This window comes from Telopea speciosissima, chromosome 4 (assembly GCF_018873765.1).
Source record: "Telopea speciosissima isolate NSW1024214 ecotype Mountain lineage chromosome 4, Tspe_v1, whole genome shotgun sequence".
NCBI classification, from domain to species: Eukaryota; Viridiplantae; Streptophyta; class Magnoliopsida; order Proteales; family Proteaceae; genus Telopea; species Telopea speciosissima.
Window position 1 is genome coordinate 28,985,465 of NC_057919.1, and position 24,203 is coordinate 29,009,667.

At 41.9% G+C, this 24,203-nt stretch overlaps 1 protein-coding gene and 2 long non-coding RNA genes across 3 annotated transcripts; all 3 read right to left on the reverse strand.

Annotated features, from left to right (window-relative positions):
* Nucleotides 1–14,364: 14,364 nt before the first annotated feature.
* On the reverse strand, nt 14,365–18,871 carry LOC122660546. Its single transcript, XR_006332707.1, has 3 exons — nt 18,771–18,871; nt 18,450–18,483; nt 14,365–14,376 (listed from the first exon to the last, which is right to left on the reverse strand). It is a non-coding gene; the product is annotated as an uncharacterized LOC122660546 (long non-coding RNA).
* On the reverse strand, nt 16,174–17,486 carry LOC122660545. The gene is made up of 2 exons (XR_006332706.1): nt 17,342–17,486; nt 16,174–16,957 (listed from the first exon to the last, which is right to left on the reverse strand). It is a non-coding gene; the product is annotated as an uncharacterized LOC122660545 (long non-coding RNA).
* A 132-nt stretch (nt 18,872–19,003) lies between the features above and the next one.
* Nucleotides 19,004–22,583, reverse strand: LOC122660544 (pentatricopeptide repeat-containing protein At5g55840). Its single transcript, XM_043855908.1, has 2 exons — nt 19,130–22,583; nt 19,004–19,038 (listed from the first exon to the last, which is right to left on the reverse strand). Exon 1 carries the CDS (start codon nt 22,524–22,526, stop codon nt 19,230–19,232), a length of 3,297 nt encoding a protein of 1,098 aa, XP_043711843.1. The 5' UTR covers nt 22,527–22,583; the 3' UTR covers nt 19,004–19,038; nt 19,130–19,229.
* Between the last annotated feature and the right edge of the window lie 1,620 nt (nt 22,584–24,203).

Genomic DNA, 24,203 nt, shown 5'->3' on the forward strand with positions numbered 1-24,203 from the left:
TGGGGGAGACAACAAAGGAGGAACTCCCCAATAAAACTTCAGTCGGACTATGGGATGCAAGAACCCGAGAAGGCAACCAATTGTTGAGATAGGCTGTAGTGAGAACAGCATCACCCCAATATTGAGAGGGAACATGTCTAGCAAACATCAAGGCTCTGGCCACCTCTAACAAGTGGTGGTTTTTTCGTTCAGTCACACCATTCTAGGTTGGGGTATCGACACAACTAGTCTGGTGAATAATACCATGATCACCCAAGTATTTTTGAAATTGAGATTCTTTATACTCGGTTCCATTATCACTTCTCAATATTTTGAGAGTAGCCTGGAACTAAGTTTGGACCATTTTATGAAAATGCTGAAAGCATGAAAAAACCTTATTTTTTGTGTGCAAAAGAAACACCCATGGATTCCTAGAGTGATAGTTAATAAAAGAAACAAACCAACGATGACCAAAAATAGAAGTTTTACGACTAGGACCCCAAACATCAGTATGCACCAATTGAAAACAAGAAGAACTCCTTTTATTCGATAGAGGATAATTTGAACGTGTCTGTTTGGCCAGAACACAAGCCTCACAAAAAAAGTCATCCCTATTACATTGGATGACCAAACTAGGAAATAAATGTGCTAAAATTCATAATGGAGAGTGACCTAATCTAGAGTGCCATTGGTAAAGTTTAGAAGAGACCAATGAGTTCTGGTATAGTGGAGAAGGTAATGGTGGTGGAGAGAAACGACCATCATCAAGCAGGTACAATCCACTGTGCACTTTACCCAATCCAATCGTCTTCCCATATGCCAGATTCTGAAAAACACAATAAGGAAAAAAAGTGACTTTGCAGTTAAGATCACGAGTAATACTACTAATGGAAAGAAGGTTAGTAGTAAAATTAGGAATGTTTAAAACAGAAGACAAATGAAGAGAGGAAGTGCAGTTGATGATTCCTTTTCCAGATATGGAAGAAAGGGAACCATCAGCTACTTTGACCTTGTCCTTCCCAGAAGTGGGAGAATATCTATGGAACAGGCTAGAGGAAATGGTCATTTGATCTGTAGCTCCAGAATCTATGATCCAAGGATGGAAAGCTACAGAAGCACAGTGACCACCAAATGGAATTCCTGACCGCATGGTTTAAAGTATCGACCGATACGATACAATACGGACGATACGTATCGGTATCGGTCGATGCCGATACGTCTCCCTTTTTAAAAAAATGAACTGTCTCGAATTGTATCGAAATGTATCGACCGATACGGGCCGATACGATGCAATACGATCGATACGTATCGATACCATCGATACGTCCAGTAAAGGGTTTTGTGGGTGGTTTAATACGTATCGATATGTGTCGATACGTATCTGTCGATACGGCTCGATACATACCGATACATTACCGATACGCATCGATACATACCGATACGTACCGATACCATCAATACATTCCATAAAAAAGCAATTTTCACTCACAGACTCGATACAACTCCTAATCTAACAAAAAAATGAAGGAAAAGTATCAACCCAGAGTCTAAATTCTTGCATTTAATCTTGGTTTTTCACACTTTTAAACTAAAAAAATAAATCAAAGAGTGCTACAACATCATCCTTTGCATCATCCAATACTCTTCATGGCTATAGACGATTACAACATGTAAGAAACTTCATCTCTTATTTGGTTATACATTATTCACCATTTTAGGTTTTATGCATGGCACTTATTATATATTGCTTATTTATATTGTTTTTTGTTCCAAAAGTGTATTTCCATGTGTATTTTGATCATTTTTATGCGTAACTGTATTGTTCGATACATATCTCTGAAACGATACGATACGATACGATACGTCTCTTAAAATCACCCGATCGATACGATACCCGATACCACATACTTTAAACCTTGCCTGACCGGGCAAAGTGTAAACCTGAAGGAGCAGAGGAATTGCCAGTAGCAGCGGATGTAGTAAAGGCAGCAGCAACAAAAGACCTTAGCACACATAGGAATGCCAGTAGATCATCCTGGGAGAGACCAGTGTCAGTAGCAGGGGCTGTGGTAACAGTCTCAGAGTGATGAGCCTTGTTCTTTGGCTTTTTCTTGGCAGCCCATTTAGCTTCAAAGTCAGCTGGTTTCCAATGAAGTTTCCAACACTTCTCTTTGGTGTGGTAAGGTTTGTGACAGTGCTCACAAACAACAGTGCCTGTAGTAGAATCACCAGGAGTTGCAACATGTGTAAGAGTAGCTGGGGCAGCAGTCTGGAGGGTTGATCTGTCAGTGATAGGAGGGTGCAGCATAGCGGCCCTACGGTTTTCCTCAGAGGAGACCAAAGCATAGTATTGTTCAAGTGTGGGAAAAGGTATATGGCCCAACACTTGAACACGAATCTGGTCATACTCCACATCATAGTTGTCAAGGCGTCACGGCGATCCAAGTCGGTGGAGGGGTGTCAAGTCGATATATCGACATATCGCCCGCCATGGCGAGCATGTCGACCATGTTTTATTTTTTATTTTCTCTATTTTTAATGTTTTAATAGATGTATACTCAAGCCATGTTTTATTTTTTCTCTATTGTGTCTCAAGTTTTAAGAAGAAAATTCAGAAATCGAAGAGGGAAAGAAGAAATCGAAAGAAATCGAAGAGGGAAAGAGAGACAGGAAGAAGAAATCAAAGAGGGACGCCATGGCGTAGGTCGCCATGCAACCTTCTCTAGTGCCAGGACGCCATGGCGGGGGCCATGGCAACGCCATGACAACTATGCTCCACATTCAAATCAGCCAAAAAATCATAAGCTCTAATCTTGTCCACATGCTTCTTGTATGAAGTAATGTCAGCAGCTGTAGTAGGGTGGTATTCAAAGAAGTGGTCCAATTGCTGCCAAAGGCTGCGCAAAGTAGCATAGTATTTGGAGACTGATAGTTCGCCCTGAGTAGTATGAAGGACCTTCTTCCTAAGTTCTTAAACTTAGGCATCATTGCCAAGCTGCCCATATGTCTCCTTGCAAGCCGACCAAATCTGAAAAGCATTATCTAGGAGAAGAAACCCATTGGCAAGGTCTGAAGTCATAGAACCGATCAAATAGGACATGAGAACCCCATTGTTGGCAAGCCACCTAGTCAGAGGAGGACCAGGTGCAGTCGGCATAACACTGGTGCCATCAATCTGGCCAGTAAGGCCACGGCCAGCAATGGCAAAGGAGGCAGACCAAGACCACAGTAGGTAGTTTGTGCCATCCAGTTTGATGGGATTAGGAGGAAAAATGTGATAGTCTGGTTTGCCTAGGCCATCATTATCAGTAGTAGTGGAAGTAACAGAGTTACCCATAATTGTAGCATAGAAGCCCAAATAGCAGAGAGAGGCTGCTGGTAGGGGTGTCAACCGGTCGGGCTCGGTCGGTCTCGGTCGGGCCTGAACGGGCCTCACCAATTTTATAGGCTGCACCGTGTCCGACGGTTTAGGCATTCGGGCTTGCATTGGGCGGGCATGGTACGGTTTCATTTCGGTCGGTCGGTGTTCGGTCTTTAATCAGTGCAACCTTATTTGGACTAAACGGGCCTAAAAAGGGTCTCGGTCGGGCTAATTGATGTTTCAGACCAAATGTCATGTAATGGATTCAATCTTTTTAAATTGACACTTCTCAGCACTGATGTTAATACAATATTATACCCTTCAATGGGTTCCATCTCATCAACAGTGAACGATTTGAGTGAAATAATAGTAGAGGTGGGTTTAGGAAAGGAGTAGTCAATTCGGCTATTTATTCTTCTTCTTCTTCTTCATTTGCTAAGTTGGCTATTAGCTTCATCAGAGGTGGGTTCAGGCCAAAACTCACCCAAATATAGCCGCCATGACTTCCCCTTCGACTTCGTCTTTGGTGCATGAACTTCGGCTTATCAGGTATAGTATCATCAAGAACCTTATATTAGATCTCCTGTCATCAAATTGAAACTGAATTGTTTCTTTATGGAAGATTAGATTAGGAGGAGTTAATCAAATCATAGATAAGAAAATATAGAGTATATATGTGGTGGTGGTTCTGTGTTGAAGGTGAAAGGAGCAGCAGGAGAGGATGGAAGATCACCCAGTTCCTAGGATATCTTTACACATCAAGGTCGGGCTAGGCTCGGTCGGGCTAGCATTCGATCGGTCCGGTCGGGCGCCCGACGGGCTAAGACCCCACACCGAGACCACCCGACTACTAAACATGCCGGGCTTAAGCTCGACACGTTTAGTAATCGGGCCGGGCCGGGCCGGGCTTTAGTATGGCGGGCTCGATCGGTTCTGCCGGGCTGGGCCTTGAATTGACACCCCTAGCTGTTGGGATGAGAAACTCACTAAATACTCCAATATAATGTCCAGAAAGAGGAGGAGAGACTCTGTAAAAGATGATCAGATGTGCCTCAAAAATCAGCAGCAACAGACAAGTAATTCCCTGAGATCGATTTTTGTCAGGGTTTTGAGAAAACCCTGATGATGTTGAGATCGACTTTTGGGAGAAAGCTGTCAAAAAAGCAAGGGATGAAGCTGAAATTGGGATCGAGTGGGCCTGTAGGGCTGCTGAATCACTCTTCCAAAAATCAGCACCAACGGAAAGTTGTACCCCCAAGATCGATATTTGCAGGGTTTTGGGAAAATCTGAAAAAATTCGATCAAAGAGGGGATCTTCAGAAGAGCTGGCTGAAGATAGAGGCTTGGCTAATAAACTGCCTTAGGTCTTGATCTTCAAAGAGGTGGAGAGATTCCTTGTAATGGAGATTGAATCAATTCAAAAAAATATGAAGTCTTCAAATTTCGCAGACAGAGAGCAAGCCCTTATCGATTGAAGTTGTTATAGCATGGACTGAGGTGATGGAGGGCAGCAGCTAGATCATATGGATCACCTCATCAGTGCTGCCCTATGAAATATGAAAGAACAAAAGAGAAAAAGAGGAGAGGAAAGGGAGATCGAGAAAGAGAAGAGAAAGAGGGGATCGAGAATGGAGGAGAGGAGACTCCTAATTCAAAACTAGCTCTGATACCATGTTGAGAGGATCAGAATTAGAGCTGAATGCTTGGATAGTCTAAGGCAGACCCCAAGCCATGTAGTTATAATAATGAATCAAAAAGTACAATGACAGAATTGTCCCTAACATAGCCGACATGGCTGTACAAGAAATAAGAATAGTTAAAGTCCAGAATACCCCCACGGTATTCTGGCCCCATATAATCCAACAGGAATGCATTGTCTCGCTGAGATCTTGGTGGTCTCGGTCATCTTAGTGGGAAACCTTGGTGTACAAACACTTATTTATGCGAACCCTGGTATACAGACACTTTTTTATGCCAGAAACTAGGACAAACACTAATTTATGCAAAATATCATTTAAGTATATGTTTATGATATTATTCATAAATAAGCAAATACCCCCTATTTGAATTCAATAAAAATAGTTTAAAAAATCAAATTCCAAAAGGATAAAAAGTCAACCCCCCAGTTCAAGAAAAAAAACTGGATTTTCTGTGGTAGGTGCAATTTTCAACTTTTAAATGCTGAGGTTTTTCTCAAATCTATAAATTCCATAAATCTTAATATGGTAAAAAAACATTGCTAAAAACCAAAAGTGCAGTAAAATATTCATTTGTTTTTATGTCTAGAAAAATATTTTTATTCAGAGCGGCTAAATGGAGTCGGCTACATGGATCCTTACCCTCCAATCAGCTCTATTCAAGGTCATACTTGATACAAGCCTAAGCTATGCATGTCTTTCCTCACTTCTCCTAGAGTCATTTTAGATCTGCCCCTAGCTCTTTTGTCTCCTTCAATCTGAATCAAATCACTCCTCCATACTAAAACTTCTAAAGGCCTCCACTAGACATGGGCATGCCACCTCGAACGACTTTCTCGTAGCTTGTCATGTATCAAAGCCATAGTTGTCAAGGCAACAAGGCAATCCAAGGTGGTGGTAGAGGACAAAAACCAAGGCGACGCCTAGGTGACCAAGGCGCCTAGATGCCTAGATGACACCTTGACAACTATGATTGGAGCTACTCTCAAATCAGCACTAATTTGAATTTTCCTTAATTTATCCTTCCTAGTTTTGCCACACAACCATCTCAACTTCCACATCTCAACCATGGTTTGAGAACTTGGTTTCGGTACTGGTTTCGCCCAGCTAAAAAATCGAGTTGGTGCATTTTTGTTTTTGAACTTGATTGATGGTTTCGATGGATTTGTTACCTAGTTTGGTCATGAAACTTGGTATATAGCCTATTTTTGGTCATTTAAACATAATGACACTATCAGATGTCCAAAATCAAAGTCCAAATAGGAGTTTGACTTCGGACCCTAGTTTGGTAGGCTACGATGTACTAATAGGCCCTATTCTACACATAATTTAGTAATAGAAAGCAATCAAAGTATACAATTAATGTATAACAACTTAAATAAGCATTAGAAACGTAAAAGTGTAAAATACATCAATCTTAACATATATGATATACTTCTATCAGTCTATCATTCCAAGCAATGTTTTTGAAGCCAGTAAGGCTCAGAATGTGCAGGATTCCAATGTCATAGTGCATCTGAAGAAATGCATGTAGTCTACCACACAAGTCATATAAGTGTTGTCATCAGCTATCCGAAGGTACCCTATCCTAGGGTATGGTAGAGGCGGTTGCGATGAGATCGATCCACTGCTACTGTCACCAGGCTATTGAACTACCATCGGCATATATGGGTATAGCTGGGTTGGGACTGTGAATATGTCCACAAAACCTGACTCAGTGCTTTGGCTGTCGAACTCATGGCCATAATCATAGTCATACTGAGGTTAAGATGCATGCCACGACTGACGCTCACTAGTAGTATCTATACTCATGCTTCTAAAACTTTCAAGCATGGTCTTCATAGTCATGTCCTCATCCTAAGCTTGTAACTGTTTGCGACGCAAGCGTCTCTTGCACGTATTGGGGGCACCATAGTCCTAATCCTGTGTAGCATGATTAAACTGACTCTCACTTATGTAACACACAGGCTCCGCCTCCGTCCCCAGCTCGTACTAGTACTGCTCACGCATCCCCTCATGACAATCATCATAATAACCACCACTCGCCATGCCACCACCACCACCACCACTGCCCCCATCATCATCAGATGGCAACTCATCTGACTCGTGTTCCTCATTAACCTGGCCAGCCGGATTTCGAAAAGGTTGAGGTGACTCTGAATGCACACGCCCCTCTTCCTCCATATAGTCATCCACATCAATGCCCATCAAACTAGCTATGGTGGGGTCGGGCCTACCCCCAGCCTAATCCATTTATGGTTCATCTCGATCCCTCACCCACTGGTATAGGGGATCCTCTTCCTCATTTAAGTTGTCTTCGAAAATGTCTGCTAGCTCGATTGGTTCTTTAGAATTGTCTTCCATTTCTTCAAGTTAGTGCTTCATCCTTAGTCTCATGTTATAGTGCACATACACCAGCTGCTCCAGTCATTTGTGACCCAATCGGTTCTGCCTCTTGGTGTGTATTAGTGAAAATGTACTCCAATTGCGCTCACATCCGAAGGATGAACAAGTCTGTGAGGGCACTCTGATTTCTATCTTTCTCAAGTTAGGTGAACTTGATCCATATAGCACCCACCAGTCGACTACATTAGAAATATACATTATTAGGAATATGAAAAAAAATTAGAATTTATAAATGTAATGCTAGTAGGTAGTAGTGGACCTACCTGGATCTGTTTTGGTTTCAAAGTTAAATAAAGTAATTAGTACATAGTACAATAAAGTAACTACCAAATACATTCCTTTGCTTACTACCAAGTCTCAGACTCTCACCTCATTATTTGCGTCAACCTGTATTGCTGCATTTGGCTCCAACTTCTCAATGACATTTTGAACTGCTACCAGTAGTTCGGATTCAAGTTCAAGATTATGCTTGTACTGATATTTGGGATTGAGATAGTATGTTGGTGCATGACATATATAACTTGTTAGTGCTTTTCTAAATCTAAATGTAAATATGACTGTAAAGTGTAAAGTACGTTGGAACTCACCAGCTTTATGCAATGGATGACTCAAGTGCTTCTCCCATCGATCATCAGTGATCTTAACGTATGCCTTCGCACTCCGGGGTATCGCAGCTCTAACACATTCCTTCATCTTCTGAAGGGCAACATAAATGTGGGCCAAGGTAGGTTTCTTCTCTATATCCACCATCCTTAGTACCTTTACCACTGGCTCTAATATAGCAACTACTTTATTCAAATCACGCCAGAATTGGTCACTTGCGATGGTCTCTTGTGTTACCCTCCCTTCGTCCGTATTCGACCCCCTCCAACCAAACCATTGTTCACTGGCAAACATAGACCTCAGACTGACAACCTTCGTCTGAAAACTCTTCAATGCAATGTAGTTGGTGGTAAATTGTGTAAAACCAAGCCTCACCAAATCACCATTGCATTTCTCCCTCAATATTTGTAATGCATAACCATGGTTATATACAAAAGTGGTTACTTGTCTTAACCTCCTAACTACACTTGCTACCAAAGTTTTCTTCCCCATGTCCTTTTGCATTAGATCAATGGAATGCGGAACACATGGTGTCCAAAAGAGGTGGATCCTCTTGTTTTTCTTTTTCATCAGCTTCTCTCCAGCCTTTTTGAAGTTAGAACTGTTATCTGTCACAATTCGGATAACGTTCTTTGGCCCTACCTCCTCTACAACTTTCTTTAGTTCCTTGTACAAAATGTAGCATCCTTTTTGTCCTTTGATGCATCCAAAGACTTCAAGAAGATTGTCTTACCATTTCAACTGACCATGAAGTTGATAATAGATTGTCTAGTAGGCCCAGTCCAACCATCACCCATAATGGTAAATCCTTATGTCTCCTACCTTGGCTTTAATGTGTCAATATAGTCTTCCAACTCCTCCTTTGGCAAGTAGACATTCATCAATTCATATGGTGTGGGCCCCTTCATTCCTGCAGCGTCGAGGAATGCATGATAATATATTCCCTGATCTACATTAGGTGGGATGTTGTTATAGAACACAAACTTGTTAATGGCTTCCCATACTGCATCTTGTTTGTTACCAAACATTTATGGGATGGTTGGCTAATATGCATCTTCTGGCCTGTATATGGTAGGATCCTGCTGAAGAATGGGATCTGGGGAAGATGCTCATGGTCTGGGTGGGGGTCATGGGGTTGGGGTTCCCTTACACCCTATGCTCTCCTAAAAGGAGGAGGAATCTCCCCATCTCCATGTCTATGCTTTTTCCTCCTCTCACTTCCTTGCACTGGCTCTGTTGCAGCTAAGCCAAATCCACCAGCTCCTCTTACCTGCTCATATGTCCTCATATTTTCAAAATGCAAAGATTTTTGACTAGCTGCCACAGATTGCTAGTACTGTCTCCACTCAGCCTCTGATTGGAAATCCCCAAGAGGCCTATAATCACTGTCAGAGTCATATGCATCGACCTCTACTGCTACTCTCTCTAACACTGCCTCATCAAACTCTCGTTGTTGTCGTTCCCTTTCAACCTTCTTTAATTTTCCTCCTCTTAAGTGCTTTGATATGGCCTGTTGCACCTCATAAGGAACTTATGTGCATTTGGCCACATCCTTATACCCACCAAACAAATGTTGCTTCAATCTAATGGCCCCTCCAAAATTAAGCAACTTCCCATAATATCGACACTTAAATTTCTTTTTATTTGCCGTCATTTGGTCTCCATGTTGCCATGCTATCTCACCATGGTCAGCCATTGTGTAGCAAATCTCTTACTTCTTCTTCTTTTTTCTTTTTTTTTTAAACCCGAACTTATCTGGGACCCGGGGCAGCCCCTAGCTTTTATTCGTATCCAATAAAAAAATCAAAGAATACAGGAGGGGGACATACCGCCTTACCTCAGCCCAAAGCTCACCGCACTCACAGCCCTCAGAAGGGGAAAGCCCACTCCCTTTACAAGACAAAACTGCACATTAAAATCTAAAGCAAGGCATTCCTGCCTTGTCCTCTCTAATGATACCTGCAAAGCTCCCACCTAGCAACCTGCCCTGGAGGTACGTGACCGAGGAACCCAAATCACAAGCGTGATTAGCCATCCAATCCGCTGCTCTATTGCTTTCGCGAAATGCAAAGGCCACTTGAGCATGAGTCGTAGAGATCAGCTCCAAAGCTTTGTTAAACCAGTACCAACCCTTCCATCGTATACACTTCTTCTGAGTTACCATTCTGACTGTGTTGGCTGAATCAGAGTTAACCACCACCTCCATCAATTGGAGATCCTGGCACAGTTGCAACCCATCTCTCAAGGCTCTAAGCTCTGCTAAAGCGTTAGTGCAGTCACCGTAAGAATTAGCAAACGCTGCCATCAGCACACCATTCCTGTCCCTAATCACTCCCCCTCCTCCACCCCGGCCAGGGTTTCCTTTACAAGCACCATCCACATTCAGCTTAACTGATCGAAGAGGGGGGCACCAGTAGATGGGGCGGGGGCAATTCAGCATTATCGGAGGGGCCAAGATGCCGAACCATTGAAGAATTAAATCGTCCCTAGCGGACCCCTGCCGCCCTATCTTGGAGGGCAGGCTCACCTCCTTGACCCAGCTTCCAATCCGCTCAATAATTGTTCTCGCAGCGCGCCGTCTCTCCCCATGCCTTCTGTTGTTCCTCTCCTTCCAAAGCTCCCAACAAATCAAGTCAGGCATAATCCCTGTAATATAATCACTGAGGCTTCCACATCCTGCTGCCTCGTGCCACAGAGCTACTCGACTCCTAACATCCTGAGAAGGTAGGAAAGGGATGTCTAGAAGCCTGGACAAGAAGAGCCAGACCTTTACCGCCACAACACCCGAACCTAGGACATGATCCGTTGTTTCCCTCCTTGGCAGACCACAACAATTGCACCTGGATGCTAGGGGGATACCAAGCGCCATGAGGGAGTCGTCCGTGGGGATCCTGCCAATGAGGAGCTGCCAAGAGAAGAAAGCCATTTTAGTGGGCAGCACTTGATTCCATATCCATTTGGCAAAGGGGACCTTAGGATAACCCTGCTGGACCTCCTGCCAAACCGACCTAGTAGAGAAGCACCCATCGCTGGCCGGGGACCAAACCAAAACGTCCTCCCTGTCCGAGAGCACAAAATTCCCCAGGATGATGCTGTTCCGGACAGCGTCAGAATCAATGATGCCTAAAATTTCCCTTCTCCAGTTCCCTTCCTCGTCCAGTGCATCCTTCACACACAGATCCAACTCAACTAGTATGCCGTTATCAACAAAATCAATCAAGGGCCCTACCCCTACCCAGTTATCGAGCCAAAAGAGCGTCTTGCCCTCCCCAAGCAGCCACCTTGACCGTTCCAACATGAATCCCTTGAGCTTCAACGCGTTACACCAAGTTTTGGAACCATTTCCTTCCAGCCCTACAAGCGCCGGATGCAAGCCTTTGAAATATTTGGCCCTGAAGAATCTGCCCCATAGCGACTACCCTAACATAGCTTTCCACAGGCCTTTAAGCCTAAGAGAGAGGCCTACGTCCTCGAGAAGCCAAATTCCAAGCCCTCCATCTAGGGGTCTGCACACCTTTTGCCAATTCACCCAGTGTCTGCGGACCCCATTCAGAGCTGCCCCAAAGAAAATTAGCCAAGATCCCATAGATCCTTCGAGTGACCGCCTTAGGGGGGTCAAGTGTGGTGAGTACATGAATAGGCATGTGCTTGCTGAGCACATGCCTAAGCAACGTTACTCTCCCCCCTGCACATAATAACCTCCCTTTCCAGCCCACCACTTTGCTCCTGATCTTCTCCACCAACCCATCAAAGTAACAAATTTTAAGCCTACCCGAGTAGAGGGGCGCCCCCAAGTACATGATGGGCAGCGACCTCCTGGGGAATCCAGTAACCAAGCCCACCATCCGAGCCGCTTCCGCGGTGGCCCTGTCTCCGAACACAAAGCAGCTCTTCTGCCTGTTAACAAGCTGCCCTGAGAAGCCTTCATATCTTCCAATGAACCTCATTATATGCCTGAGAGACCTCTTCAACCCACGGGAGAAGATAATGGTGTCATCTGCGAACAGGCTGTGAGAGACCCCAGGACACCCTCTCGGGAGTCTGTAAAAGGCCACGTGACCCTCCGTAAAAAGCCCTTTCAATCCCCTACTCAAAACCTCTTCTGCCAAGATAAACAGAGCTGGAGAGAGGGGGTCGGTCTCCCTGCCGAACCCCCTGGAAGACTTAAAGAACCCAGACTACCTTCCTCCCATCACAATTGAAAACCAGCAATTCTCCACAGTTTTCCTGATAATTGCAATCCAGTCATTCCCAAACCCAAAACGGGTGAGGACCAACCACAGGAAATCCCATTCAAGGCGATCGTAAGCCTTTGCCATATCCAATTTGAGAATCACATTGCCACCCCTTGTCTTGCGGTTCAGATCTTGAGTTACCACCTGAACCATGGCTATATTATCATGAATGCTTCTGCCTTGCACAAAAGGCCCCTGTTCTTCTGCCACTAATGATGGAAGTAGCCCTGCCAACCTTGTTGTCATAATTTTTGCTAGAATCTTGTAGGCAAAGTTACAGAGGCTAATCGGGTAGAAATCCGCCAATGACTCAGGGTTGCCCTTCTTTGGAATCAACACTAGGTTGGCCAAAGTAAAACTTCTACGGAGAGCACCTCCCCTAAAGAAATCCTTCACTGCTGCCCAGACATCGCCTCCTACTACCTCCCAACAGGCTGTGAAGAAAACCCCTGAGAAACCATCCGGCCCTGGCGCACTGTCCCCTGACAAAGCAAAAATCGTAGCTCTCACCTCACCCTCCATGGGGATCAACATCAGAGAGGAATTATCAGCATCGATCACCACCTTGGGGATCAGCTCCAACAAGCCCTCATCAACCACATATCCCTGGGACTCATACATCCCTGAGAAATGCCGAACTGCCTCAGATTGGATCTCCTCTATGTCCGTAGTCCACTCTCCATCACTGCCTCTGATCTTGCTGATGCCAGCCGACCTCCTCCTAATATTCACCATGGCGTGAAAGAACTTCGCGTTCCGGTCCCCCTCCTTGAGCCAAGTGACCCTCGACTTCTGCCTCCAAAATATCTCGTCTTGCAAAAGAACCCCCTGCAAACCTTTCTTGGCCTCCTCCAGGTCCCTCCCGGCCTCATCATTATTGAGCAGCTCCGAGTCTAACTCAGCCCTACACACAGCATCTTCTGCCTCTTTAACCTTCTGATGAATATTTCCGAACACTTCGTTATTCCACCCACGAAGAGCATGCCGCAGGTTTTTAAGCTTGAGGAACAACACTGAGAGTGGCGAACCAACAACCTGCTTACCCCACTGGCATTTCACAAACTCCATAAAGTGAGGAGCCACATTTGCTGAAATTTAAACGGCGAATCTCTTACTTTTTATACTGTTACGTAAAAAAAAGTAATGTATTAAAAACTTAAACTAATTTATTAGTATCTATTACACATAATGTCAAGTTCCTAAAATAATCTATCCTCTACCTCTAGTATTTATTTCTTAATTAAAAATAAAATTTATAATTTTTATTAAAAATAATTATACCTTAAAGTATAAAACATTATAATGGAAAGATGCATTTGACACCATTTTATTTTTGACATATAACACATATGTTGCAAATAATTTTCCAACCAATACATATATTTTTCCTTAATATTTGATATTTTTTGAATTTTTGTCATATTTTATATTTTCTGAAAAATAAAATAAAATAATTTATGGGTGAAAAAATAAAGTGACTCAGTGAGGCCGTAGAGTATCCAATGGCGTCCAACGACATAAAAATCACTTCCAATCAATCACCATTGACCCTATTTTTTCAATTTGTTTTTGCAAGAAATTCATTTTTTCCAGAAATTTTTTTTAAAAAAAATAACAGAAAAATAATTTAGACTCCATGAAGTCATAGATTGGCCAAATATGTGTAATTTGGCAACCAACCACCAAGATTTGAACACATTTTTTGGAAGAAAAAAAATAGATTTTGGGAAAACTCCAAACTTCTTTGAATTTATTGTAGATGTAGCAAATTTGATGTTGGATGCAGGTTCTCCGCGCAATCCAATGAATTTCCGGTGGAAAATGGGAGCAAAACCATGCAATTTGGGTCGGGGTGTATGTTCTCTGCCTTGACCAGCGAGATTAGCGAGATCTCGACTGGTCTCGGTCGAGATCTGGACTATTTATAAAGGGCCCAGTGATTAATTGAACCGAAATCTCTGTCAAACCGAGCTCTCAATCTCGGCTGAGATCTCGGCGAGATATTGTAATCAGCCTGTATCGCCACTCATCTCGTCGCGCCATCTCAAAAAGCGAGTTTCAAGCGAAATCTCGGCGAGATCTCGCTGAGTTCTTGCTCCATGAACTCAGCTACACTAAGTTTATCTATATGATGCTTCTTAATTGCTCAAAAATCCCACCATACATCATAGTCGGTCGTATGACTGTCCTATAAAATTTTCCTTTAAGTTTTAAAGCAATAAATCGATCACACAACACTCTAGATGCCCCTCTCCACTTCATCCATCCTATTTTAATTCTCTGTGAAACATCATCCTCCATTTCACCTTCTTTATTTATGATTGAACCCAAATACCTAAAATAATCAGTTTGTGGAATCTCTCTCTCTCATCAATTTTCACCCCCTCATTATCTGTCCTTATGTAACTAAAGTTACACACCATATACAACGTTTTCGTTCTACTTATCTCAATGCCTTTTGACTCTAAGGTTGATTCTCGTAACTCCAACTTGCCATTAATCCCTGATTTTGTCTCATACTCTCATCCACCAAAACAGCATCATTAACAAAAAACATACACCAAGGAACCTTAGGATAATGCATCTCACTATAGAGTTTATATGGCTAGAGGATTGATGTTGATGCAGGGCATCCACCAGCCAATAGGCCAGCATGCCTATTCTCCAAAAAATACTTGCACAGGCCCACGCCCAAGCCCAGCCCATAAATCTCGGCCTAGGCTGGCCAGGGCATTTCTGTCCCTGCGGTTCTGTTGATGTGCATCTAGTGGCCTTGCTAGGAAGCTACTAGAATCTCTCTTTAGTTCTCCGAGTTTCTAGTGCTTGACTTTTGTATTCCAAGGCACTTTTCATATTTACTAGGCTTATTTAAGAGTCCTATAAAATTTCTTAGTGTCTTTTAAAATTCCAAGAGTTAGTTGATTTTCTTGGTTTATGTTTTCTATGTATTGGGAGTGAGGTTCAATGTTATGGATTTGTTTTCTATGTATGGAGAATTTCAAAGAGGTTTTGGAATTCTAAGAGTATCTTTAATGTTATTGTGTTGTACTCAAGATTTCCATTTCTATATAATGCAAGTCCTGGCTGCTTTCAAAGGCAACCATGAATTGAAAACAAATTGCTCTCTTTGAGAACTTTTGCCTGTGAGACTCAAATGGGATCAAGGTGGGACTCCGACGGTTGGGCAACTAGTGGGACTCTAGGCTGCCACCTATATATCTTCATGTTCATCTATCATCATCCTCATCATGTCCATCATCCATCCCTGCAGCCACCCTCCATCAACCTCCATCATACCTACGCATAACCCACTCAAACCAGATTCAGATCAGAACCCTCTTCCAGATTCGATCTTGGCTTGCTTACCCTCTTAGGTTTGCATCAGATGTGTTTCTGAATTCTACAACGTAATTGATTTTATTTTTAACATTATAAATTACTAAGCTTTGATCTATAGGGAACATAGTTGTCATGGCATCTAGGTGACCCCAAGCATTGGAGGAGGGCGCCTGGTCGCCTAGGTGTCGCTGCGTAGGCGGCACCTTGACAACTATGATGGGGAATAAAATAATTTGTCTTTCTCAATTAAGAAAAAGAGCGTCCCAGTGCATGAAGCACCCTTCCTGATGGTTACAATAGCACAACTTAATGCCTCCACGTGCTAGTACATCTCTTTATTTTTAGGTACTAACACGCTAATATATCTCAAAAACTAGGGAATGTTCGAGAATATTAACTTATACTGCAATCAAAAAGCTTGTTTTTCAGAAAAGTGGACCAACCAGCCAAATGGCAAACTTTCAGGAGATTAATATTTTTTACTCCAAATTACCACCAGTATATAGGAAACGTTCTTTAAAATTAAAGAGAGAGAGAGAGAGAGAGAAACTGGAATTGAGACAGTTGTAAGCTATCAATCATATTTAGAAAACCTTCGGAAACTATTTTCTTAAAATAAAAAAGAGAAAAAAAAATAGAATTGAGACAGTTTTAAGCTATCAATCACATTTACCTTCGGCGTTTCAGTGCCAAATTGCAGCAACTCTGGCATGTTTAAGATGTTGAATGCCTTGATAATGACACACCAAAGTAGTTGTGCACCAGTAAACACAGTATTGGATTTCGGATCAACCACTGCAAAGACCGAGCAATGATTCAAAATTTGTGAGAAAATATGGGTATACAATCTCCTGCAACATTTGAAAAGGAAAACCAACTCCTATTAACCTCTTGGAATCCACAAATTAGAAGCTCCAACTTCTCCATTAAATTTTGAAATATGAACAACTCATGGAATCTTAAGAAGAAACCTGGAAGTGCTTTAGTGCCTTTAGAATCATAGAAAGTGATTTTCCCAATAATCCTTGATCTTTCCTAAGAGAGCATCCAAAAAACCACAATGCTCATCAGCAAAACCTCATAACATGACATTGAGAAATCTCTGAACGGCCACACCAGGCTTGGCAAACAATGCCAGCGAAGTCCCCAACAAACCCTCTTGACGAAGGATATCAATCCCTGTTTTGTATTGGTCATGCATACTGTCAAAATGGTTGTACAACATGAATTCCCACGTTATGACCTTCTCATCCAGTTCCCCAATAATTCTTATTTGCATCAGCAATAGGTGAAGCAAGAACACCAATTGCTCGTAGCAGCGTGTCAGATTGCAGCCCCTTCCAAGAAGCCAGCAGTCAACCCCATCATATGCACACTCCTAAAGCAACAAGCAAACCAAACTATGAGGTATGAGCTAAACTTGACAATTCCAAAATAAAGAATCTTCAATAGAGGCCAGCAATAAGACAACAACTTCATGCAAGCAAATAGAAGATCAGACAGCCTAATGTGTTATCGTTCAAATTAGTCATTCTGATATGAGTGAGTGAGAGAGAGAGAGAGAGAGAGATGAGGGTACAGAATCATTGATGCACAAATACATTACTCCAATTCTGTGAATCAAGGACAAAGACATCTAATTCTACAATATAAAATAATAACATAAAAAGCAAACAAACAGAACTTCACAATGACATTAAGGATCAGTCCACAAAAACTACCCTCATGAGAAAGAAGACTGCAAAGTCTACAAAACAGACTCTGGACACATGCAAGATGACCCCATATGAACTAAGAGTTCTCTTTACACCAACATCAGATGACTGGGCACTTCTTCACTTCTTCATTGTGAACCAACTTTATTCATGCTACATCCTTTTGTATGGGTAAATGACATCTAGGGTACCTAACGTTTACAGAAATTACATGCAAAATACCTAATGTTTCACAATTTATGTTTGAGGTATCTACTTTCATATTTCCAATTATACCCCAATTATAATTTTACATCATTGCCACTACCACCACCACCGCCGTCACCGTCACCATCACAGCCACTGCCACCACCTCCACCACCACCACCTCCCGCTCTCACTCTCCAACACACTACCCCACTCCCCACCCTTCCCTGCAACTCTACCAAGCCATAGAACACCACCCAGCGCTCCCCTGTCCCTGCCCAGCTCCACCCTCTCCACCATCCCGCCCCTCCCTCCCCTGCAACCCCGTCCAATCTTTCTTACTTGTTTACGAACTTTCCTTAGCAATGGTGCAGGAGAATGCTGCAATTATTGACGGCCAGAACGGAAGCTCCAAATGCATGAGCTTTTCTGCTCTCAAGCCTAAGTCGACCATCATTTCTCCCAAGGCCATCGAGGCCATCCAGTTTAACATTAATGTCTTTGGAACTGACAAACAAAGTGAGTGATGTACCCTAAAAGCTCCCTCTCATCTTGAATTACTTGAAGACACCTGCCCCCGTCGTCGAGTTTATTTACCTAATATAAAATAATAACATAACAAGCAAAAAACCACGGTCATGAGAAAGAAGAATGCAAACAAACAGAACTTCACAATGTCCAGAATTAACGATCAGTCCATAAAAACTACCTTCATGAGAAAGAAGGCTGCAAAGTATGCAAAACAGACTCTGGACACATGCAAGATGACCCCATATGAACTAAGACTTCTCTTTACACCAACATCCGATGACTGGGCACTTCTTCACTTCTTCATTGTGAACCAATTTTATTCATGCTACATCCTTTTGTATTAACAAACATAAAATGAAATGAATGAACACACTTACGTGGTACATTTAGTTGCAACTTGATATCTCAGCCAGTGATAAACAGGTTCATTCCTAAAAACCATAAGGTAGAGCTGTAACCTTTCCGCTTACAACTGTGTTTGATAGTAGTTAAACTCATAGTTGTCACGACGTCTAGGCGACCCTTGGCGTTGGAGGAGGGAAAAAACCAACGTGACACCAACAAGGCCTAGGCAACCAAGACGCCCTTTCCAGCAAAGGGTGCCTGGATGCCTAGGTGCCAACTAGGAGACACCTAGGCGATGCCTTGACAACTATAGTTAAACTTAAATATTAACTGGGAGGGGGTGGGGGAAGTAAACTAGAAGTCTAGAACATACCACGGTGAAAACTTGGATACAAGCTTAAAATGTCCTCCAAGCATTGCATAACAATCAATGGGATCTCAGCCAGTTCTGAGCAGATTCATTCCTGAAAACCATAAGGTAGAGCTATGTAATTTCCACATATTTCAGTATTACACAATAGTTTAACCTACAATATTTACCAGATGGGGGGAAGACTAGAACATACCACTACTAAAACCGGGACATAGTGCTCAAATAAAATTTTAGACATTGAATCCACGAACAATGGGTGCTTTAACCTCTGAAAAGTCATCAGGATAAGTAGGTTTCAACACAGATCACAAGGATAAAAGATTCAAATTGTCAGCAACTCAGCATTACATGCTTCATACCTAGTTTTGAGCATCCCTGTTGATTACACAAGAAAGAACCAGATCCCAGCATCACCAACCAGTGGAACTTTAGCAAGCTAGCTAATGCTGCAATTCAACCTTATCTACAGACTTTGTGGTCCCATTTCCTTCTCTTATGCCTCAACAAATTTAGTTTTCTCATAGCATACATCAACCCGTCATGCAAATCCCTGGTATTCCCGTCAGGAGAGATCAATTCCCTATCTTGTAGATCCCTTAATAACATTTCTCCCTTAAAAAGATCACTTTTTCTGTAAATAGCATCAATGAGGACAGAATAAGTGGTGAGATTTGGCAAAAGACCCCTTTGCTTCATGTCCTCATACAGTTCAAAGGCAACAGCAACATTACCATTGTTGCAAAGACCTGTTATGAGGACATTGTAAGCAACAACATCAAGCTTTTTTCCACAGAGTTCCATCAAACCCCTTAACTTCAACGCTTCCACAGTGTTAGCTTCTTTGCACAGATTGTGCATCACAGTAGTAAAGGTAGCATTAGTTGGAACCAATCCCGTACGAAGCATGCAATCAAAAACTAGCATTGCTTCTTCAATCTTCCCACACCGTAGAAGTCCTCTAACAAGAGCACTCTCAGCTACATCACGAGACCCTAAACCTAGTGCTTCCATTTCCTCTTTTAGCCTGAATCCTCTTTTTATATCCCCCCTTCGAAATGCTCCATTAATCAAAGTAATATAATGTTTGCAAGTAGGAAAAAAACCCTTCTCCAACATTTCATACAAAACAATATGTGATTCTAGAAAGCAACACTTTCTATTGAGTCCTTTAATAATGGAATTGTAGGTATTTCCATCAGGCATGACACCTAACCTATGCATGCAGTTAAACAGATAAAAAGCCTTTTGCATATTACCATTTTCACTGCACTTGGTAATGAGCATGTTGAATGTCAGCTGATCCGGAATATTACCTTCCATTACCATCTTTCCTACAAATTTAACAGCAATGTCAAGCATACTGGATTGACAAAGTCCAAGAATTAGGGAATGCTGTGTAAGTTTATCTGGCATAAAACCCCTTCTGATCATGGCATTGTAGAGTACAGACATTCTTGTAAATAGCTGTTTCTTGGAATACCCATGTAAGAGAATGTTAAATGAAACCAGATTAAATGAGAAAGTTGAGTTGATTGATGTGGAAACAAAACCATCCACCTTCCACATCTTTCCCATCCTTGAGTGTGCATCAATAATTGCATTCAGTGCAACTGTATCTGGATACAAGCCTTTCTCCAGCATCTCTCCATATAAAAACATAGCAACCTTTGGCAGCCCACCCTTGAAAAGAGCATCAACCATGCAAGTGTAAATGACCTGGTTTGGAAGTAAAAATCCCATTTCCATTATTTTTCCAAAAAACAAAACTGCAGCAAGAGGCTTTTGCTTCCTACAAAACCCACTGAGAAGAATAGTATACGTGTAAGCATCAGGAAGTATTCCACCTTGTACCATCTCGTCATATAGCACGACTGCCTCCTCCAACTGCCCTGCTTTACATACACCTGCCAATAATGTGTTATAGAGAACACTATCTACAGCGAAAGGAACACAGTGGAGTTTATGGAAGAATTTCTTTGCCAACTCCAAATTTCCTCCCCTGCATAGTCCTTTTAGCAAGCTTCCATAGGTTAAAGGACTTGGGTGATGGCCTAATCTAATCATTTCATCAAACAAGGAAAATGCTCTTAACCCGTCACCTATACTTCCATAGCCGCTTATGATACAGTCAAAGGTAATGGAGTTAGGAACTAGGCCAATCCTACCCATGTGTTGCATAAAGGTTTCAGCCTCTACCAACTTCCCACATCTACAAAGAGAAGCAACCAATGTGTTACATGTAATGAGGTCCACATAATGACCACAATGAGTCATACCTGCGTAGAACTTCATTGCTTCAACAACATTTCCATGCTTGCAGATGTTGTGGATTATAGTAGAATATATAATTTTATTGGGCAAAACTCCAGCTCTATGCATTTTGCAAAGTATCTCCTTTGCATGGTTTATCTTTCCCACTTTGCAGAATCCATTTATAAGCACCGAATATGTGACAACATCAGGATCCACACCAACATTCAGCATTCTATTGAGCAATTCTATAGCTTCGTTGAGATCTCCCATTTTACAGTACCCATCTATTATCATTGTATATGCCATATGGCCAACAGGAATGCCAGTCATCTTCATCCAGTCAAGAAGACATCTTGCTGAATCCAACCTGGAAGCCTTGCAAAACCCATTCAAAACAGATCCATAACTAACCTCATTAGGCCTCAGTCCCATTGCTTCCATTTCATTCAAAAGTCTCAAAGCTTCTTCAAGATTCCCTTCATGACAATACCCATCAATCAAAGCATTGTACGTAATACAATTTGGTACAAGATTAGAACTCGACATCTCAACAAAAACACGAGTAGCAACTCTAATCTTCCCTTCCTTGCAAAATCCATTAATAAGAGTATTGTAAGTAATTTCATTCGGAGAAAGTCTCTTCTTCCTCATCTTCTTCAGCAGCAAATAAGCTTTCGCGCTTCTATTGTTTTTACACAAGTTGTCAATGAACATGTTATATGTACATACATCAGCTTCAATACCTTTACTACCCATGCGATCAATCAGCTCACAAGCCAATTTAAACTTACCCTTCTTGCAGTACCAATTGAGCAGGGTATTATAAGTAACTCTTGTAGGGATATAACCAGTCTCTTCCATCTTTCTCAATACATAATTAGCTTTCCTAAGATTTCCTTCAAGACAGAGCACATTTAACAGTATATTGAAAGTACCCACATTAGGGCAAATGCCACCAGCTAACATCTCCTTAAAGAAAGGCCATATGCGCTCTACTCTACCCTCTTTCACCAATGCAGCTAGGACATTATTGCAAGTATTTACTGATGACTTGAATCCTCTGCAAACCATAAATCGAAAGGTCTCTACAGCTTTTTTCAGCATTCCTCCTTGTATGTAAATCCTAATCAGAAGATCAAAAACTGAAGGGTTTGAGTTGCAACGTGAGTAGGTGGCCATAAGAGCAGCAAAGACAGGATGCGGCCCAGTACCCATTTGAGAGAGATGTTGCAAAATCAATTTTGCAGGTTCATACATTCTAGCTTTAACAAGTATGTGAGTTGTGATGCAGAATATATGGATAAGGTGATCGAATTCCAAACTTGGTTGTCGAATGACCCAATTGAGGAATTTCAATGCCAGTTTTCCATGGATGGTTCTAAGAGAAGCCAACTGATATTTCATTTGATTCAAGGATTCCCAGCGGTGAATAGTGAGAATGGTATAGATGCTATTCTCCATGCCTTTGTCTGTTTCCAACAAGTTTTCAGAAGTAAAAAGCATGTTATGTTACAAAAATTTCACACAACAGAAAACTGAGGGAAAACAAATAGGTCTTTAGGGGGGAGAGGGGAGAGCATAAGAGGAAATAAGATAGAAATAATAAATAAATAAACCAATAGACTACAACTCCTAGCACAGTTGGTGGTATCCCTCAAGTAGGTGTGGGGTCCCAGAACGTCATCGGATCAACTCTCCTGCTTCACCTTATGCTATAGGCACTCCTCCTCTTTATGGTGTCCCCCACCCCCACCGCCCTCATGGCCCTTCCAGGCTTGGACCCTCTAGATAAGCTTACTTGTACCAAAAAGTAACTACAAAATCAAGAAGCTTGTAGCTCCATTTTCTTTCATTCGTCAATGTAACATCATGACCTAATCTTTGCTATTTTTGGAGAATCCCTAGTTCAATATTTCAGCAAAAATTTTACATATTACAGAAAAACTTCCAATTTTACATTGGGCAGTAAGGGAGATGAATTTTCCGATTTCAGGTTAATGATCTATATTAGATTACAGAACTATTGTGACCAAGTGGTCACGGGTTCGAGTCTGGAAACAGCCTCTAACAAAGGGGTAAGGCTGCGTAAATTATGAACCTCCCCAGAACCCGCAGTAGCATCGTGCACTGGGTACGCCCCTTTTTATTAGATTAAAGAACTGTTGGAACTATAGATAAATCAGTGCTGTTTTGTTTTAACTCCATATAAATTCTAATTTTGTAGATAGAAAGAGTAAGAATCTACGAATTAATCTTATAAAACATGAGGTGTGAGTGCAGTTTGCAAGGAGGAAGAAGAAGAAATGACATGAGCTATATTTCAGGACATCATGACTTGAACCCATAACTGTAGTGGTGCTATAGCCACCTTGCCCGTGTTAGGGAGTACGAATTTGAGTCAACCCAGAGTTTTACATGCTAAAGAAGTTGAGAAAACATGATTAAAAAGCTGCATTTGATTGACAATGTTAATGTCTATTTAGTGTACGAACAAAATCCTCAACAAACTGAGGTGAGCTGAGTATGCTCGCGGGACTAAAATAAGTTTCAGTTTCGTTTTAGGTTCATGATCCAGAAACCAAAGTTCTGACCAGACTTAAATTTAAAATTAATTTGAAAAATAAAATCGAGTTCCTCACTATTGACAAAAGCAGAGGACTATTGGCAGTTTGAAGCTTTCTTAACATGAAAACCCGTTCAATGTGGGGGGCAATCGATAAGAAAGAAAACACAAATCCGCTGAGTACATAACATAAATGAAAGAACAGACCCCAAAATTTGATGGATTCAGTTCGAAAACGTACCGTTGTTGGGGAAGAGTTCATGAGTTGCAACCTTAGACTTTAAACGCACAGGAGCAAATCTCCACCGCAGAAACGAAGACACAGTCAAGGGTCTACTGAGATTAGAGCGGAAAGGAGAAGATAACGCCATTAAAGGAAGGGGCAAAGCCGAAGCCCGAGACAGAGCATATAATAGAGTTTTGTCACAGAAGCAGAGCACTGGAAGAAAGGGCAGAGGAACCAGAGGACGCAAAAGGGGGCAAAGCTAACAACTGCAAATGGGCCGAATGAAAAGAAGCCAATAATCTTGTATAGAACATTGGCCCAGTCCAGTACGTTTACAAGGCAAAGTTTTTCTTTGGCTAAAACCATTTGTTACAGTTCTACTGTTTTCTAA

What these genes read in the sequence shown, in the direction of transcription:
- LOC122660544 (XM_043855908.1), bottom strand. Translation starts at nt 22,526, where the DNA reads ATGCTTTTTACTTCTGAAAACTTGTTGGAAACAGACAAAGGCATGGAG.